A 21,403-nucleotide genomic window follows, 5' to 3' on the forward strand; every position below is an offset into this window, starting at 1 on the left:
ATAAGTTTTAATAGTAATTAAAATAAATATATATATACATGTAAAGCGACTTAAGTACGTAAACGTATCATGCACGAGGTATAGCTGTGTTTTGTTGGCGGGCGGGGCGCGAGGCATATATGGCGGCAGCGGCGTCGGCTGTAGGGATATATAAATGAATATTAACATATACGTATATATAAATAATAATATATATATGTATATATATATTAATATTAGCGGCGATGGTAAGAATATATAATCTTCGCATAATATCGTGGCACTTTCGTTGGCGTCGACGACGCGATGTCCGGCGTGATCCTCGGGCGTCAAAAGGTTAGCAGCGTTGATGGCGACGGTGCGCGAGTACAGATCAGTTCGTCGACATTGTCACTTTGACAACGGGAAGAAGACTACGGTATCATTTGCGGCGGTACATCGTCGGCCGTGCGGCACTTGCTGGACTTTGCACCACGGCGTATAACGCGAGATGTTGGTTAGTCAAATACTCATAATAGGGCGATGGCTGATAAAGGTGGCATGAGTTGGGGGGCATCGTGTATAATGAAGCGACGCGGGGTTGTGTCAGTCACAATAAAAATTTGTTATATATATATATATATAATTCATGACACGCACGTGTATATATACGTGTATACAGGTACGAGAACCAAAAATAAAATTATACAGAAAAAAATAGTGTTGTCGCCGACTGGTGAGCGGGGTGGGGTGAATGCGTTACGACGGTCTAGTCTCAAGGTCATAGACGACGGCATACGCGACATAATAACCGTGCCGCGTGGAGTTACAAACTTACAAACAAACAACAACATACATGTGAAACTAATATAAGCGTGTTAAAAATTAAGTCTCAAGTTCATGAATCATAAGTTTTTGACCTATAACATTTGTTTTGGAAACAAAAGTATACCTCAGAATTATTTTTTTTAATGCAATAATTACGTTAATTGATAATAAGATTTGTCTTTTATGATTGATTGACTTATATAGATTGCTATTGAGCTATAATTTAGTCTATGTAAAGAACATCATATATTTAGTCTTAAATAAAATGTAAAATAAAAATTTTAAACTGCCATACTAACATAACAACAATATCTGCTAAAAATAGAACAAAAAAATAAAATTAATTTAGAAAATGTGGTGCATGAATAATGTATATCAAATATTGACTAACCTGCAATAATGAACAGTATACATTTGATAAATTTAATCTATTTACAATACTATTAATAGGCGATAAATAACAAATAGAAAAAAATACAGGACGGAAGATTTATTAATTTTAGTTTACTTTGCATCATTTGAACGTCAAATTCAAACATTCCTTTTTAGCAAATTTTAGTAAATTTAGGAAATGTTTTTAATTATTTATTCACAAAGAGTTCTTAGTTAATTTTATAAAATATTCTAAAAATGTAATTTTTAATTTTATTATTTTATTACTACTGATAAGTAATAAAAATATATACTTTGAACGTAGTCTAAGAAGCAAATAATAATTATTAAAAAAAATATTCAATACAAATAATAGTTTAATCAATAGTTATTAGATTTGTCATATCTTCTTGATTTATTCTGTAAATGTGGTTATCACTGCTTACTAGTGTTAAGGAATTATTCCATTAGTATACTTGTCTATGTTTTAATTAATCATGATAAGTTCAATGATAAGCCAATGATGTCCAATTAATAATAAAATTATTCTGTTCGAAAATAATTGAACTAAAATAATAATTTAATTAATAATTGTTAGCATTACTTCAGATTGTCAATTCCCTAGGTAAAATAATAGAAAGTATTTATCAATTATTAATGAATTTATTTTATTTTATTGCTGTTTATGTTAATTAGAAATAATTGTACATATTAATGATGTTCTTTAAGAATTTTTATTTGAACTTGGCATACGGTATTATTGTTTTTTTTTTTAATCCAACAAAAATGTTTCACAGATATTGATAACCGATGGAGTTTAGTCATGAATTTCTGGGAGGGTATTTTTCAAATTTAATTAATATAAGACGTTTTAAATCAGAAAATGCTCATACTTTTGATCAAGTTAAAATTTCAAAAGTCTCTTATCGAGTAATTATTGATAAACTTAAATCAATCAATCCAAATATGGATTATTCAAATTTACAAAATGAAATGAATGACTGTAATATCAAACTGCAAAAGTACAATTTCCAAAGTTTCTTTGATTCTCCTGATTGTTTAAATGCACGATGTCTTTTTCCTATTTATGATTCAGCAGATGGAGATCTCAAAACACACAAAAGAAGTTCCAGTGATTTATATCAAATTAAGAGAACAAAAATTTATACGCCGCCTCCTGTATTTACTCCTAGAGGAAATATTATTCCAGGTCAAACTGTATTGATTACCATTTCTGTTTATCATCCTTTTCATTGGATTAAAGATCAAGATCCTGATGAAGCCGTTATTCCTCACTGTAATGATTCTATTCAATTTCATGAATCTCAGACTCTCCGAGATGTTAAAAGTGCAATCAAATGTATTAATATTGATAGTGAAATTAGTGGAGATATAAGTGAAAATCCTTTCAAACCATTTGGTATGTATCAATAAAAATAAAAGATATATAATTATATTTAGTGTACTTAGAGATTGTTTGTACTATTATGGTATAAAAATTACTTAAGATATAAATTGAGTTTAAAGACATTTTGTGGGATAGTCAATTACTAAGAGATAGTATCATGGTTAATTTTTTAAATGAAAATAAATAGTATACTTGTTTAATGTGTATATTTTGTTAAATGTTTTCAATTATTAAAAAAATATATAATAATTAAGTTACTTAATAGTTTGATTTATCAGTTATATGCTAAATGTATACTAAAATCATTTACTATGAAGGATAATAGTAATAATATGGTAATGGTTTATCATCATTGTTTTTTATTATTAGATATAGTATAGCTATATATATTTAAAGAGAAATTTTTCAATTGTAATAATGTATAATCATATCTCTAAAAAATAAACTATTAAACTTTTCATAAAAAATGTATTATTTATTAAATTATGTGTTTTAGAGTTTATCATGAACTGTGACTTAAAACCAGGATTATTTTATATAAATAATAATTTGTATATCGATTCATTATGTTCTGGACCTACTCTTACCCATGCAAATTCTATGAAGAAATGGGCCGAAGATAACAAGAGACCTATTAAAGATGTGTTAACAATGGATACACAGCTTTTAGATTTAGAAGTGTGTATAGGCCAGCCTTATGTATATCAACATTTGGGACGCTGTGAACACCTATTCATTTTTAATGACATAAGTTTTGCTCAAACAAATGATTGTTTAGGTCAAAATAATTATCCAAGAATTGTAAGTACAGCAAAAGAAAGATTAAAAAATTGTATCTTTTGCAATAAATTTATTGCTAGTATTGTTATGATTAGTGATGATGACAGAACTCCTGTAACTGTTAACCATATGTGTGAATCATGTTTTTTATCTTATAATTATGATCATATAGGAGAAAAAATAGCAAATTTCAAAGCTTACAGAGCCATTAAATGGAGAAAATGAAATTATATTACTGTTTTACAATATGAATAAATGTTTTGTAATTAAAAAATAAAATATGTGTATATTAACTATTTTAGCCTGTGATAATTATTTAAAAATATATTGACCTGAAATTATTAATTTTATTTATAATAAACAACTATAACTTATTTATACTAATTAATAACTATTAAATTGCAATTATTATTATTATTTTATATAAGTGATAGTGATTTTATTAAATTTTATACAATGCCGTATTGGTTCCCTCAACTATAATGAGGTTGTGTCAGGTCAAAAGCTGGTGTAAAATTCCCATCAAATCATCATAATTTAACACCAAATATTTGGGGTAGAGGCTAAGAAGAATTTTATGTATCCAAGACATTTTCCTTAGTAAGACCACAAATGCATTATTATTAACTTATATAAGGACCCCTCTATGTAAGGGTTAATAGTAATATTTTATTAATTTTTGTTAACTAAATCTTTTTAAAATTGTTTTATTTGTAAATTTAGTTCACTTGTCTCAATCAAAGAGCAAATAATCTATGAGGTTTTTGTTGAATAGTTTTTTTATTAATATTAAGGTATGACCTTACCAGTCTAATGATTTATGATGTTTGTTCCCTAACTTTGTGGTCAGACTATTACTGAATGGATAAAATAATTTAAAAAAAGTAGTTTTAAATAAAAACCTAGCCAATTAGGTGGCGGCATAATTGTAACAAGTATAGGTGTATTTGACAGTAATTAAAATCACTATCATAAAAAACGTNTAGGTGTATTTGACAGTAATTAAAATCACCATCATAAAAAACGTTTCATTGTGAATTCATAATTCAATGAAATATACAATTTTATTAACTACTAATTATTTTTTAGGGGAGTTAGTTATTGTATCTTATAACTATTTCACTCAATGAAAACAAATGAAATATACAGTGCTTTTTTTTAAAATGTCTTATGCATCATCTTCTGAGACTTAATTTACTGGAAAATTTTATAATCAAGAAAATTACTGACCGTTAATAAGTTTTAAACTTGAGTAAAAATAGAAGCACTATAGAGAAATACCTTAACCAACACCTCTCCAACAATTTATATTTAAATTATTAAATACTAGTTGAAATGTTGTAATTTTTTTTTATTAGACGTATTCCTTATAGTTAAGCTAATTTATTTATTGCCATTTAAAAAATTCAAGTAAATTTACTAAAAAAAAGTTATGAATTTTTTATAATTCGTACACGAGAAAAGATTAAGATTCTACAAAAAAAAAATCTAATTCTCTTTACATTTCTGAAGATTATATTAAGAAATCATTTTGCATATTTCAAAAGTCCTAACGATGGATATGTGACTGTAATAATTGAAGTTCTGCTAAAAACAGTAAATTTTATGATTGTGATAAGTATTATCAGTGATGGTTTATCACTATTAAATAACTAATATTAATAAAAATATTATTTTGAAATTTTTGACAAGTTCAAATTTCTTCTTTAATTAGGAATGAGTGTTTTAAAAGGATGGAAATATGTAGCATTCATTTCGGCGTTTGTTGGTTCTATCGGATTAGCAACTTATCCTATTATCATTTATCCTATGACTCATGTAGAAGAATATAGTAAGTAGTGTGTTAAAAAATTAAAAATGTTTAGTTGTTTCCATTTATTAAGTAATATTATAAATATAAGGTGTTTTAGGGTATTGTTTTTAAATCTAATCTTAAAGGGTGCAAAAATTTGTTTTTTTTTTGTATATTAATTAGAAATATGACTTATGTTTACCAATTAAATTGAATTAATGAATGAATAATATGTAAATCATCAAGTTACCAAATTCCAGGAAAATTAAGTCAAAACTATATGTTAAGTTTATAAAAGAAAACATTTGAGACAAATTTTATTTTATTCTATAAAAAAAAAAAAGCATTACAGGATATAGTGAACTACATAAATAATGTAGGAATTATGCTATATAAGTTTTTTTTAACGTAATCATGAAAAAAAAAAATTATTTATAAATAAACTTGTTCTTTTCAAAAAATCTTTTTTTTAATTAATTAAAAAAATCTTTTTTTTAATTAATTAAAAAAATAAGTAAAATAGAATAAATGAATTTGTTTCAATATTTTGATCCTAAATTTGAAATCATTAAAAATTTTTTTTTTTTTGAAAAATCTAAAAAAATTTGCTACATTTTCTAAAAAATTTACCTTTTAAATAAGTCAATTTTAATATTTTTTATAATAACTCAAAAACTATATTTGATTTGCCCACTTTAAATATACTATTTTATTAGGCATAAAAAAATACTTATTTTGAAAAAAATATTTTGCAGAGGTATTATGGTTACATGATTTATGCAAAATATTTCATTGATTTTGTTTTTTCTTGATTTATATTATTTGGATTAGTTTATGACATAATAAAGTTTAAAAGAGTAATTTATAACTGTATTAAGATCTAGCAATAAAATTTTCTCCTGAAAAATTACAACTTTAGTACATAGTATTCTTTACCTTCGGGATACAGTGATAATCATTATATTATATCTATAATTTATAGGTATTAAAAATTAATTGTTAAGTTATTTTTTTATTTTTAGAAAAAGCTCAAGAAATAAATCGTTCTCAGTTAGATCAAGCCAGAGTTTTACCATCAAGTATGAAATCTTAATTTTAATTAAAACTTTTTTAAACAAAGTTCTCAAATAAATTTTAGGTATGAATGTCTGGACTGATCCATTTGAAAGAAAAAATGATTGAGTTTGAAGCCATGATTTTATGTGTTTTTTTTGTTATTTAAATATTATAATGTGATATAAAATGTATTAATTATAGTCTAATTAAAACTAAATATATTGTTTTTATTATTACTGTGAATCTCAATTTTCTTCAATTATAATTACAAAATAATTGTTTAAATTTTCCAGGTAAATAAATGTTCTTTTAAAATTTAGAGTTTTCTCATGCATAAATGTTGGAAGGTAGAAGTTAAAATAATATTTTACTACTGCTTAAACTAAAGTGTTAATTTAAGTGTCAATTTAATTCAGTTTTCATCAATATCACTGTATCTTACGAATTCAAGTTTAACACTTATAAAATTATAAAATAGACCATAATTAACTGTATTTCTTAAGCACATAAATATACGTTTAACTGTAGTCCATTGTATATTCTGTGTTTTCTCGAGATATCATTGACAACATTAACCGCATGTGTTATAATTTTATGCTTAATGTCTTAAATCTTTTTTTTGTTAGTTCTTTTTTTTCTACATTTTTGGGGGTTTATACTCTATATAAAAGAATATTTATGGACTATATTTTGCTGTGCAGAAAAATTAATTACTAAGCAAATACATCAGTGGTATAGTTGGGAGGTATATGCAGGTATTTGGTGTGTACCGACTTTATAATTTTATATTTATACCTTTATCCATAATAATAATTTTGGTCCATTAATACACAATTATTATTCCTAACATTTATATTAAATTTTTATACTATAAACATTAGATTTTCAAATGATTTAAATACATGTAACATAAATTATTTGAAAATATCAAATAACAATGTTGGGGATTATTCCTATTTTCCATCATAGTAAAAATATTATTATTACTATTATTTAAAAATTTCATTAAGAAATCATTTTTATAAACATCGTTGTAAAACCTTTAATTTCTAAAATTAACTAAGAAATCAAGATAGAAAAACTATTTAAGTTATTGTATGTAGTAATTAGATGAGGAAGTATTGAATTACGTCGATTTTAGTATAATAAAGCTTTACAANATTACGTCGATTTTAGTATAATATAAGCTTTACAATAGTAGTAAGCAATTTTTGAACTCTTAAGCAAAATAATAATTCCATATAAAAGGGAAATGCAGGGTAAGCAAATTAATAATAGTGGGAAAAAGAATATAAAAGGGAAACATGAAAAGTATAGGGAGACGATACTGAGGGAGACGAGACTGGACGTTTTTGTCGAAGAAACGTCGAGTTACGAGTTAGGTCGTTGGTGTAAGAATAACTTTATATTTTTGTAAGATTTAATTAATTTTTGTGTTAAATTTTTATATTATATTTGACTTTGTGTTTAATACGTTTTTAAATAAAATATCTATTTAAAAATCTGGCCTTAGCGCAAATATTTTATTCACCGTGTTCTTAGAATTTGTGTGTGTGTGTGTGCGGCTAGAGTCTAGGTTGGACTGCTGGTCCTTTAGTCAATCTTAATAATTAGTGTACGAGCTGGCTAGTTTTTGGGCTTAACCGTCCTTTAGTGGGTATAGTAAAAAGGTAGTTGTGCTGGTGGCTGACAAGGAGCCACCCTTCAGTCTGCTACTTTTGAGCTAGACTGTGCTGACGGGTCTAAACTCTACCCCTTTAGTAGTCCACTAATTAGAGAGATTGGGGCTGATCAGTTTATCCAACGGGAGGACTCAAGAAGAGCTCGGACGACGAACTCGTCATCAAGATATATATATAAAACATTAATAAACTTTTGTGTCTACGTTGGGGCACTACCGACGTACGACATGTACAATCATGAGAGGATTGGGAGTTATTATATTCTATATAATATATCTATTAACTTCTATTAAAAATTATAGCCATTCTTGAATTATAGTCATAGTTGACCTTTCAATTACTTTTTGCACATTAATTTTCTTTATGGTACCTCTTTTTGAAAAAATTATGCTCTCTTCCCACCCTAAAAAAAATTCTGGGGAGTATAGAATATTGGGTAATATATTGGGAGTTATACTTTGATTTAGGCGCGTACCTATGAAATATTTCATGACTACATTACTGTTCACCATTTCTTATATAATGATTAGATATATTTAAATGATGAATAATTTATGTTTTTTTTTTATTAATCAACACTAATTTATTGTTGATTTAAAAAAAATGATTATCTGGANCTGTCAAATATCATCTATACTTGTCCCATCTATGCCTTGTCTACACTGTGCCTCGACCCCACTGTGCTACCGTTTTTTTTTTATTAATCAACACTAATTTATTGTTGATTTAAAAAAAATGATTATCTGGATTATTCAAGTAAACTAACAAAATTAGTAATAATTCTTTTAAAAAACCTAAATGATGTTTTTAATTAATTAAAAAATGTTATCTTACACTTAATAAAAATATATTGTTATTTTATTTTATACACAACAATGTAACCTAATTTTAATATTAAATTCTTAAACTAAAATAGTATAAATTTTTAACTTATTTGAATGGAAAGAATATTTGAAGACATTAAATAATATTTAATTATGTTGTGTATGTAATTAATGTATCATGTGAGCAAGTTGGACCTTTGGATGGCCAATTACAAGCGCTTATATTTTCGTCAAATGCGAGGTGAATTGGACATTTAAATTCACTTATTTCATATTTTTGGGACCATTTATCCCAATTACATGAATAGAATTTGTTACATTGTTTTGGATCTCTAAATAACCCCGGACGAGTACATAATTTATTTTTCGAAGATTTTTTAAGTTCTTCTAAAACTACTGTAGATTTAGTTTCTACTGCTTTAACGCTTACTATTTTTTCGTCATCATCATTTTCATTATCAATTACTGTTTTAGTAGTAGAAGTTACAATTATGGGCTTATTTTTTTTCGTGCAATCACATTGAGCTCCCAATTTACCAACTAATAAAGAGTTAGAATCACCTTCAGCAAATACTTTTCCATCTTTTTCACTTTTTAAATGTTTTTTTATACCAGCCATATAATACTTTTCAAATTCAGCATTTAACTCAGCACTAACTGGTTCCACAATGATTGGTTGTAAAGGAAACAAAGGATAACCGGTATGTAAAACATGTCCAGCATCTTTTTCGTATTCTCTTGGCAAAGAGTAATTAGTTGTATAACGTGTATTTCCAACTGGTGGCGAATAATACTTGGGATATGGTGCACGATAAGCTGAATCTAAAGAATTGTGAATGTTGTGGTAATTGTCTATAAGATTGGCAGCTGTACTTGAAAATCCACCTAACGATTCTGATTGTTGTGTATAAGTTATAGGTTTTACACTGAATACAGATTCCAATGAAGGTACATATTGGAATTTAGGAGCAGATACTTTAATAGCAGCTCCAGGTTTACACGTTGTTGATTGAATAGGAAGAATTGAATACGTTTGCTCATTAAATTCTATAGGCTTTTCCGTTGATGAGAAATATGTCGAAGTAGGTAATAATTGTGAAATATAGCTATTTGAATGAACCTCTGGCTTATAAGTACCACTCGAGTACTCTGGCCGAAGCGTTGAATGTTCAATGTTTTCCGATAGTTTCGCTATATATTCATCAATGTTAAAAGAATAATTTGGTTCATAATCTTTATTTTGATAAAGTGTTTTTACTGTACTTGAATAGCTTGAGTCATGTGATAATTTTGAAATAAGATCACTAATATAAGCATCATCAACAGTTGAAGAAATTGACGAAGGTGTATAATAATTAACTGTTGGCTTTGCTGTTGATGTATAAGTATTGGGAGTAGACGATGGTATGTAATTCAGCGGAGAGTAATTTGAATAATCGTTAGTTTCAAGGTTTTTGAATTTATAATCAGTGATATCAAATTTAATAGGTCTAGCTGTAGTTGTCGAGTAAGATGGAGAACTATAACTAGGGCTGTTTTGGGTTATTGTTTCTATTTTTGAAGAAGAATGAACATAAGGCAAGATTAAATTATATGTCTCTGAAGTTTGAGGTAGACTGTAATATCTTATGCTAGGTTTTGACGTTGTAGAATAATTAGGAGTAGTTTGTGAATAAACTTGCTCCCTTAATGATGGTAAATGTTTATTTTTTATTATAGGTGCTGTCTGGTATGACTGACTAGGAACATTTGATAAATAATCTTCAAAGTTAAAGGAAGATTTAACCGGCGTCTGGTATAACTTTTCTTCATACGACAAAGGGTTTGGTGTAGTAGACAAAATTTCGTAGAGATTCAAACCAATGCTTGATGATGAAGGTACATATGGCGCACTTGTTGAAAAATATTGTTTTTGATTTTTAGAGTATTTATAAAAATCATTTGATGACAATATATACTCGTAATTTTTATCCAAATTATTATCTTTCCTAATTTCTGTATTAAAATGAGGTTCGTTAAGTATGGTTGAACTTGGGTAGATTTTTGGTATACTAGTTGTGTAGTATCCCGACTCTTGTATTTTAATTTCTGGTTTTTGAGTAGTTGAATATAACTCATAATCTCTTAAGGGAGGATACTGTATATCACTTTTATGAGAATCATAATTTTGATTAACTGGAATGCTTTGGAAATTATTTTGTTGATGAAGGAGCACACCAGGAGCTTTAGTAGAATCATATTGTGTAGATTTTAAATTATGAGATTGATGATAAAGAGTTCCGGGCACTGGTGTTCGGCTAAATTCAGAATTATAATCATTAATTCGGAAAGTTGGTTGATTTGGAACAGCATACGTATCTGGAGTACTATAAGGTAAAATAGATTTTTGTGTTGGGTTATACTCATCGGATGAAACATAAGTAAATGTAGGGCTTAATGTACTACTTGAATATTGTCTAATTGAACTAGCATATTTTGATGGTCTATCCGTATATGTTTCTATAAAATTAAATGGTGTAGGGGATTGATTGGGTGATTCATAGTTTTGTGTTGAAATAAAACCAGATTTTAAATTATTTAAAGTCACATAATTTTTAGCGATGTTATGTACCAATTGAGGGCTAGGTGTGCTACTCTGATCAATTTTGGTTGAGCTGTAAAAAAATGGTGAAATATTTGGAGTACTTCCTGTTAATTTATCTGATGATTGAGTATAACTCAATGTTTTTGTGTTAAATGGATTCTGAGGTTCGTTTTTTGCATACAATGATTTTGGTTCGTATGAAGAAATATGTGTGTCAACTGATCCATACGATAATTTTTGTTGATTTATTAAATTTTGATTATACTGTAAAAATGAATTTATTGATTGTAATCCACTAAATTGTTGTGGATAAGGTTGATATGACTGTTCACCATAACCCAAGTTTTGGGAATACGCAGAATTTCCTAAAATATATATATATAACAATACATTTAAATTATAATGCACATTCATAATATAAGTTAAATACCGCATTTTTCCACTTTCCATGGCCAATCACAGTTTAATGATTGTTCATCGAAAACCAATCCGAATGGACATTTGAATTCATAAGCGGTAAGTGGAGTATTTCCATCTTTAGCGTGGTCAAGACAAGCAAAAAACCAACGACAATTTTCAGGATCGGCATAATACCCTTCAATTGATGGACAAATAAATTGATTTCTGGGAACAGGAGCAATTTCACTGGAACCTTTAAAAATTATTATATTATATATTAAAAATAATTTATGAAATTAAAAAAAATCTAGTTGATATTTTAAAGAAACTGAACTTTGTAAATATTAAAAATTGATAATAATTATTGTTGTATTAACTTTGAAACTATTAATAGTTTATCAAGTAATTAAAATAGATTACTAATTAATACCTTGACATGCTCCGCTGTCGGAGAGCGATCCTGGCCAAACACAAACTTCAACTTTTTCATCAAATGCTAAACCATCAGGACAGTCATATTCATAAACAGTAAAATAGTTAGATTGTTGATCGAATTTCACACAACGATAAAATCGATTACAACCACTAGGATGTCTAAAATATCCTTGACGTGAACATTCAAATTCTGTTTTTACGTCTTTTCGAATTATATGTACTTCCCCATCTCTACTTACAACGCGTTCAATGTAATAAGGCGAATAACTAATTTCATCTGTATTAGAACAAATAATTTTTAATTAATTTGTTATTTATCGTAAAATAAATAATTAATGGTCTATTTATTTTACTGTTAAAATAAAATTCTTGATCAACTGGGTTTTGTAATTGTTCTTGTAAACTTAGAAATTGGGCAGCTCTAGACTTTCTTGCCGTTTCTGTAAATGTTTTTGCGAGTTCTGTTAAAGGTTCAGCTTTTGTTTGATTCGAGCAAGATGATTTCCAGTCTAATGCTTCAACATCAGTAACTACTATCCCAGCTAAATCTCTTAGTAATACATATTTACCCTGAAAAGTAAACGTATTATTTTTTTAATGTAACGTGAAAGATATTCACGTTACATTCAAGATATTAATAGAACATAAAAATATTCAGATTAAATAATTTATTTAAGAATTATTTATTCGGATAGTAAAATATGTTTTTGAATAATAAAATTATATTTTTAATTTAACAACAAATTCCAATTATTACTTCTATGTTTTACTTTAAAAACTTTAATTAATTACCTTTATTGAAGCGCTTACACTATCATCAAATGCCATCCATGTAGTATTCATAAAAGCATATGGAGCTGTAAAATCCTCGTCTCTCTCTATAGTCCAATTTCCTTCCCTCATTTCTTCACACATCTATGAAAATATCAATTAATACACCAATAAGGAATTTTATTTATATTGCAATTTTTTATAATGCTCGTGCTGGAATAAAACAATCTAAATTAAAAATTTATAAAAGTTATTTTACTATACATTATTTAAAAAAACTGTACCTCTGAATTAATAAAATAATATATACATTAATATTTTAAAATTAGCCACTCTTCTTCTTTTTCCTCGCTTTTATCCCAATACTTAGGGTCGGTAAGCCTTATTCTAAACTTCCCCTTGACACGATCTTCCACATCATCCACACACATATTAGCAGTCTTCATATTGCATTTAATAACATTCCTTAATCCTTTTTCGGCCTTACTCTACCACTCTTTGCTTCAACATTCATTTCCATAACTGTTCTTATAGCTTTCAATTCCTCTTTCTTCATAACATGACCAAACCATCTAAGTATATTTTCTCTCAACTTAACCACAATTGACACTACATCTATACACCCTCTTCTATGTTCGTTCCTTATTCTATCTTCTTTAGTCATTCATCTCATCCATTTAAGTTAATTGAAATTAGCCATTCGATCTCTCTTAAAATAATAATTATGTTAAGAAAATTCTTTTTGGTATTTTTTAGTTTCATATATTTTTAGATTTATCAATCATTAAATATTTTTTTAATTCATCTCTCACACCTAATAATGGTATTACTTAATTTTTCTAAAATGGTAATATACATATTTAACTAGATTACAAAATAAAAAATATTCTAGTTATGAAAATTACTGTCCGATAACAATTTTTGAACTAGTATTTCTAAATATAGAGTTGAGGTAAAGCGCATTACAATTATACATAGTGATAAAAATAACATAAACCACACCTCAGCTACACATTAAATTTTAAAATAGTTAAAACTTCCGAAATAATGGGTTAATAAATGTTATCAAACAGTCTTTTCTTAATTGATTTAATCATTTTTTATTTTATAAGTTAATTAAATATGTATGTTGTAATTTAATAAAATTAGGTTGACGTCCATATAAGTTATAAGAGTGAATTAAAAAAATACTTAATAATTAATAAATCGAGAAATATATGAAATAAAACAATACCGTAATGGACTTTATTAGCATAATTATTATTTTAAGAAAAATAGAGGGGTTAATAATAAAAATATAACTCTTTATACTATACACCGGATATACCATAGCCATTTTTATAATTCAGATCATAATACAAATATAACCAAATGATTTTTTTAAATCATGAATAACATATACTCATTTTTACAAATTTCTAATTTAGATTCCCAAACACCATCGATATGTCTGTAATTTCATTTAAATACTTATTTTTCAATTTAGTTACTTGTTGTCGAGTTATAATTGTTGGCAAACCAACTGTCGATGATCGAGGTGTATTTAAAAAAGGATCTTTTAATACGAATTTGTTTGCTGTTGATGGTAAGGATAGTAGTAATGAAGAATGATGTACTCCTAAACTTAAAATAAGATCAACCAGGGCATCCTAAAACGAATAATTGATTGGTTATCAAATAAATTTAAGTAACTTGATAGTTGTCTTTAATTCTTACAGCATTTAATAGATCATCACTACCCATTAATCTGCTTGGATGATAGGTAAATTTTTGCTCTGTCGTATCTACAAGGTTGTGCGTTGCTATTATAAAGTAATCGACGATCCTATTATATCATTAATCTTATTATATTAGTATGATAATTCACAAATAATGAACTATGGATAGACACATAGTCAGGATTTTATTTTTTGAGAAGTGGGTTTTAATTAAAACATTTTTCTTCTCCAAATTTTTGTATGGAGAGTGCTAACCCCATGGGAACTTTCTGAATACGTGCCTGACTAATTTAATAAACTTACTTAGATAACTTTTTAAGATCGTATTGCTTCGATAATAGTACAGAATTTGGTGGAAGCACTAATTGAATTTCTTTTGATTTTATTACAACTTCAGCATTATTTTTATTTGTAATTGTACGATAATGACTTTCCATTTTTGACGTCAACTCCTATAACCAACAATTTCATTTTTTTAAATATAATTTAATCTTAATAATGTGTACTGAATAATATGTTATTTTGAGTACAATTTTAAGGCTTTAATTAGAGAAAGAGAGAGAGATCGTGGAAATTTTAACTAATTTTAACACTGCCAACTTGGCCACACCGTCCCTCTTATTGTTATTTTCATTTTACCAGTGCTAATACGAATATCTTAATGTTGACATTATAATTTAAATAGGGTCTCAATCAATTTTGTCCCGTCAAATCAAAGTTATCCAATTTTACAGTACTATAAATATTTAGTATTTAAAATTTGTCTACAAGTACACTAAAGAAAGGCTCCGATAAAATTAACAAATGCATTATCAAAATACGTTCAATAAAATTTTTGTTAAATGAATCATAGTTCTTTACTAATTTTACTATTATTTTTGTTAGAAGAAAACAAACTTGATCAATTAACAAATATTTTTTTAAAACAACAAAAACAAATGGTTCGATTAAAAAAAAATACAATTTATTTAACAAAAATATTATTAAATGTATATTGATAAAAAAAATTGTTGATTTAAAGGAGTTTTTTATACTAGTTTTTAATATATGAGATTACGTTAAATAATTCACAATTTTTATTTGAGCAATAACAGTAATCTACCATACTTAGAATATATATTGTTTAAACCATTTTACCTTGAAAAAATGCACAATTAATGTTTTATCAACTGATATATCGGATTGTTTTAGATCTAATTGCACACCATCGTAATTCACTAGTATGTCTATTATCTCCTTGCAAATCTGGTTTGGTTTTTTTGCAACATCTTCCGCATATAAGGTAACCGCAGCTAGTAATTTAAGATTAATGTTGCTTTCTTTATAGAATTTAATAGTTTTTGATATATCTGCTTTAATAAGAATCACAAAATTAAGTAATTATGTAAATAGATTCAGAAATATTAATTAGTGTAAAATCTTACCTTTCGTGTCATCATTTTTTTCTAATTCTAAACTCACTGGAACTGCTATATGTGTACAAAGGCATGGATTTAGTTCAGTTATTTCTTTTGAAGTACCAAATTGGCAAATTATCTGTTTCATTGGCACATTCACACATTTTGTATTTTCTAAATCATATATAAGATAAAAAAAGATAGTTTTTAAATGTTGAAACAATGTATAAAATTAAGAAATTTCAATTGATTAAGTATATATAGATGATTAATGGTTTACAAAGAAAAAATTAATAAGTGTCAAAGTTTTGCCAAAAATTTCACTTCAATTTTTTTTTCAATGATAAAAGTTTATGAGGTTTTAAAAAAAAATAAAATAGTGTATTTGTAAAAATATATATGTTAGTATATAAGTATATATATTTTATTATTATTATTTTATTGAACTGTAAAATTAAATCCACATTTTACAAAATAGCAATTTAACTAACAAGTTTTTTAAAATAAAAAATTGTCTTATATTGGTTTTAATAAATAATTTTCAATAAAAACATGATTTTTACCTAGGTATAGTTAGAAAAAATTACTGTGAGAATATTTTTATAATTTTATTTATAATTTAAATTCTTTTTTGTATAATAATTTTAAGGTCTGAAGCGACTATCTTCAAAAAACCTGTTTCAATAAAAAATGTAAGACTTCTATTTTATTAAATATAACAAAAAAATATTATAATGTTTGTTTGTTTATTATATATATTTAATTCAAGAAGATCACTTGCTTGGATCTCAAAAATCTAAAAATCTCAGATATGATTTGAAATATATTAATATTTTCGATGTGATAAAAGTTGTTTTTCAGTATAATGAGTTATGAACTATAGACAAAAGTCCTCTCTTAAAAAACCATTAAGGCTTTGATATAAAAAAATATTATACTAGTACAGTGTTTTGTAAATAATTTTTCATAAATATATATATAGATTAAATTAGATTTATTAGCATGAATTACACACACACACATATATATATATATATATATCAATAATATTCCAAGAAAAAATTATCTCTAAGAGTAGAAATTTTAGGTGTAGCTTTTAAAAGTTAAATGGGAACGTATTATATCTTTTGCTATTAGATGGAGAATGATTAAAATAAAAATTTTACTGGTCAATGATGATTAATTTTGTAAAATTAATTTTTGAGATATTAGTTTTAATATAAATATAAATATTTATAAAAAGCGATAAGAAGATATTGTTTAGTGGCACTTGTTTTATCATAACGTACAGATAAGATATCTACGTTGAATATCTCTAAAATTTATAGATTTTAGGGATAACTTTATTTTTACAGGGTATCCCTTAGGAATAATGTTTTCTAACCAAACAATCAATTTTTATTTTACTAAGTGAATAAGTCAAATTTAAAATTGATGAAAAATAGGGGTAGTATTCTTAATAAATTATCCTGTACTCTATATTATAATAAATCGTTATATTTCTCTGATAAGTTTTTATTTTATTTTTAATTATTAATTAAAGCTGAACCAAATTATTCATAATTAAAGCAAAATATTTACCAGACTTTGCCCAGTTGAAAACGAATAAAACCAGTAAAATGGACAATCTAAGGCCTTCAGCCATCTGAAATAAAAATTCCTAACACGTAAGTGATAAATGTTTTGATACAGTTAGATAATTATTAAAATCTATTACAGAACCCAATAGTAATGATTTAAATTGACCTTCAAAATTAAATTGATTCAATGAAAACATAACAGTGACCTTAAAGTACTCTATTTTAGTGTTAAACATGAATAAAGTAAAAGTAAATAATTTATTAATCTAATTAATTAAATTATATAAAATTTCTTATAAAAATTAATACTAACCTTTTTTAAAACTTCCTTTCTATTATTATACAAAGTTTTCATATATTTTGGTTAACATTGTGCGTCAATGACCTTGATAAAAAAAAGTCATATTACGTTTACGTTGGTAGATTTATACGTATGTGGATTAGTTTATGGAATGCCTAGGGCAATGTTCTCGATTTTTTTCGAGAAAGGTTAAAATCCTTCATAAACTGTTGCATAAGATTGAACATCTTACATTAAATTTGAAAAAGATAATCTAGTTTGACTAGTTTTGCGAATGCTATAGTATTACAATAATATCATATCATATGTTATTGTAGTACGAATATTTGTGTCATTTAAGACAATGTAAATTGTCTTACAGCGAAAGACGCTGTAAAACGTCATTCATATTATTAAATATTTTAATGACTTAATTTAAGATGACTATAGTCAATTTGACTATTTTCAAATAGAGAAATAAGTATATACAGTGGTTGCTATATTTTTCCTAATAAGAATTTTGTTCATAAAAAGAAGATTTATAATAATCATCAATTTTAAAATAATCAAATAAAAAAATAGATTGTCGTGTTTGATTTAATTTTAATAATTAATTTACAATACTTAGATAATGAATATCAATAGCGCCACGGAAAATAAAGTATTTCTACTTTTTTTTATATATATATATATATAAAAATAAACTGTTTTTAAATATTTTTCCTTATTATTCCATGAATACTGACTATAATTTTCTTAATAAATATAGAGTGGAAATAATACGAATATAATATTAGATTTTTGATTTATTTACTTTTTTTGTATTTTAGAATGCTACGGTCATATAATGATCGAATTTTAAAGGCTTAGTTCACAAAATAGTACGTGTTCTTTTATGAAATTTTCTGGTGCTTCATTTCAAATTTTTTATTGCCGTAAGAATTAATATTAACACAAAATGTTGAATTATTATAAATTGATAGTATTTGAAGTTAAATATTTATAATTTGTGGACAAAAACAAAATGCTCAGTTTCCAGTTTAACACCCTAACTAATTTTCACCAAAATGTCACATAATTCTTATGCACGTTTAACCATTAGTATGAAATCTATATATGCAAAACTCAATTTAGAAAAAATTAAAGCGAATAAGCATTACTACAAAAAAATATTCTTTCCTTAATAGTATTTAATAAATTAAGTAATTGTATAGTAAATAAAGAAACTGTTGGTTCCGCACCCAACACAATGAAACTGAATTTATATGTTCACATTACCATTTTATTTACAACAATACATACTTTAAATATCCATTATAATGTGGTGTTTAGCTATTTAATACATAAAAGATTCTAAATAGTATTTTTCAAACGAATACTACATCAAAAATTACTTAAGAATGACATCGATGGTAAATTAAAGTGTAGTATCATTATGACACTAGAATTTACATGAATGACTTGCAATTTAGAAGCGATAGTAGTTTTTGAAATTACTTAAAGTATTTAGCTCATCATGATTTATATGCTTTAAATAAGGTGTAACGATTTTTATAATTGAAATGTAAATAAATCAAAAATGTTATTTATTTGATTTTTTTTTTCAAAAAATTTGAATTATTTACAATTTAATATAGAAATTTTATTTGCATTTTAATAGTACCTTATATAATAGCTCGTTGGTTATTTGAGTCATTTATAAACAATTAAGTCACATATTAAAATATCGAGTTATGAAAAAATGTAATTTTTACTAATTAAAAAAGATATTTTTCAGAAATCCTATTTCAAACTATATTAGATACTATAATCACTTGTAGAAGATATTACTTCTAGATGGGGTTCACGCGGCTTAGTTGGTAAACTGAACAGTCTTGAGAGTGTGATTAAAATTTAAATGTAGTTATTGAAATTTATGAAGGTGTTATATTTAAAGTTCTTAACTCTTCTTAGCAGGGAAATTAATTTAATAAATATTTACCTCGAAAATGTCTAATTAGTGTAATATTTTAAATAAACTTCACGTTATATCATCAAATAGGGTCGTGTACTTCTCATGTAAGAAGAAAATTGAAAATTTATATCTAATGATATAAATGAACACGTGAAAAAAATTAAGTCATTATAATTTTACGAAGCAAGAGGGAAATATATAAGAAAATATTTTTTTTAAACTTATAGTATAAACGAAAAAGATTTATATTTTCATAAAAATAATTCTATTTTACTTAATGCCATAAAAGATATTGTGTTAAACATAGTTATAAATAAAATCTCTATTCAGAAAAATGCGTATACAAATCTAATAATGTTAATTTGATATCGATTAGTTCAATTTTTATGTACTAAATATCGAAAAAAAAGACTCTTCTTGAGCTAAAAATAATTTTTTTGATTAGTAATTAAGTCTTGCATATATTTGATTAATTTATAATTTGTATTTACATACTCAATTTTCCTTTCGAAATGTTTAGAAGATAAAACAACTAAAAAAAATTTAATTTCTAAGCGTAGATTATTAAAATAAAATTTTTTTTGAGCAATAATTATTAATTTTTGAATGTAAAAATGTTAATTTGCAAATAAATATAGTATTTCTGGCTTTTAGAAGTAATTTTTTAAGTTTACTTTATAAAAAAATCTCATTATGAGATCTTTTAACTATAAATTTAATTTAAAATGTGAAATGTTTTTTTTTATGTGCAAACAATTTAGTTATATAGATTTTTGTAATTTTCCTTAATTATTGAAAAAAATGTTTAAATCACTACACATTACTGAAATAATACACATAAATTACCATAAAGCATTTTATTTTTAAATATTAATGAAAATGTACTTGTTTAAAATAAAAAAGTTTTTATATTTAATAATTTATAAATGTGAAAAACCCTAACAATAATTTGACAAACGTGATAACAATGGTAAATTTCTGTTTCAATAATTAAAAATAATTTAATGATATATAAAAATGTACTTACTTACTTGTAAAATGGTGTAGTACTAATGAATTGTTTTAGTGTCTTTAAAGAACTTTATGTCGAATAGATTACTCGTCGAGGTGACAAACAGTTCAACATGTATAAACTGTGCTAAAGTTCTTTAGACCAATATCACTGAAGGTGAAAGTGATACAGAACATAAGTACTCCCGCGTTTACAGTCTCCAGGTAGGTTGGGTATTGCCAGCGGATTCTGCATGTATTACAAAAATAATGTTACTAATACGTGCAATAAGTACTTTTATGATATGAACAACACATGCTTATAAAATTGGATGACATGCAAGGTCGACCAGATACTAGATCCATGCGGCCGGTTATACAGTGTATTATCCTTAATAAAAACATGTTAAAGGTTTACTATTACGGTTATCAACATATTAATTGGATAGAGTAATTTTTATTGAACGTTTGAAGTATACATTAATGAGTTTTACTACGAAAGATTACATTTACGTTAAAAATGTTCTCAGACGGCGTTATGTGTATGCAAATTTGATGCGTTTGAGTTCGCGGGCTTTAAAGTACACAATTTTAT

At 25.7% G+C, this 21,403-nt stretch overlaps 3 protein-coding genes across 7 annotated transcripts; 2 read left to right on the top strand and 1 right to left on the bottom strand.

Annotated features, from left to right (window-relative positions):
- Positions 1-1,559: 1,559 nt before the first annotated feature.
- LOC126895061 (snRNA-activating protein complex subunit 3) lies at positions 1,560-3,642 on the top strand. 3 transcript variants are annotated; one of them, XM_050666529.1, is made up of 4 exons: positions 1,564-1,783; positions 1,956-2,578; positions 3,063-3,367; positions 3,442-3,642. In XM_050666529.1, the coding sequence occupies exons 2-4, from the start codon at positions 1,969-1,971 to the stop codon at positions 3,442-3,444; spliced, it is 918 nt and encodes a 305-aa protein (XP_050522486.1). In that variant the 5' UTR covers positions 1,564-1,783; positions 1,956-1,968; the 3' UTR covers positions 3,445-3,642. The 3 variants fall into 3 exon arrangements, with proteins under 3 accessions (XP_050522484.1, XP_050522486.1, XP_050522485.1); XM_050666527.1 differs by having other exon boundaries at positions 1,560-1,783; positions 3,063-3,642; XM_050666528.1 differs by lacking the exon at positions 1,564-1,783 and having other exon boundaries at positions 1,821-2,578; positions 3,063-3,642.
- Positions 3,643-4,980: 1,338 nt separating this feature from the next.
- Positions 4,981-6,437, top strand: LOC126895066 (small integral membrane protein 20). Its single transcript, XM_050666537.1, has 3 exons — positions 4,981-5,177; positions 6,161-6,217; positions 6,277-6,437. The coding sequence occupies exons 1-3, from the start codon at positions 5,063-5,065 to the stop codon at positions 6,318-6,320; spliced, it is 216 nt and encodes a 71-aa protein (XP_050522494.1). The 5' UTR covers positions 4,981-5,062; the 3' UTR covers positions 6,321-6,437.
- A 2,208-nt stretch (positions 6,438-8,645) lies between these two features.
- Positions 8,646-21,056, bottom strand: LOC126895054 (uncharacterized). 3 transcript variants are annotated; one of them, XM_050666515.1, is made up of 13 exons: positions 20,846-21,056; positions 17,898-17,969; positions 17,586-17,649; positions 16,032-16,178; positions 15,745-15,959; positions 14,911-15,059; positions 14,606-14,714; positions 14,380-14,538; positions 12,911-13,033; positions 12,472-12,688; positions 12,114-12,395; positions 11,715-11,936; positions 8,646-11,649 (listed from the first exon to the last, which is right to left on the bottom strand). In XM_050666515.1, exons 2-13 carry the CDS (start codon positions 17,937-17,939, stop codon positions 8,852-8,854), a joined length of 4,527 nt encoding a protein of 1,508 aa, XP_050522472.1. In that variant the 5' UTR covers positions 17,940-17,969; positions 20,846-21,056; the 3' UTR covers positions 8,646-8,851. The 3 variants fall into 3 exon arrangements, with proteins under 3 accessions (XP_050522472.1, XP_050522471.1, XP_050522473.1); XM_050666514.1 differs by having other exon boundaries at positions 20,850-21,051; XM_050666516.1 differs by having other exon boundaries at positions 15,745-15,956; positions 20,846-21,051.
- Between the last annotated feature and the right edge of the window lie 347 nt (positions 21,057-21,403).

Source organism: Daktulosphaira vitifoliae, unplaced genomic scaffold, assembly GCF_025091365.1.
Source record: "Daktulosphaira vitifoliae isolate Bord-2020 unplaced genomic scaffold, ASM2509136v1 Scaffold_1, whole genome shotgun sequence".
NCBI lineage: Eukaryota > Metazoa > Arthropoda > Insecta > Hemiptera > Phylloxeridae > Daktulosphaira > Daktulosphaira vitifoliae.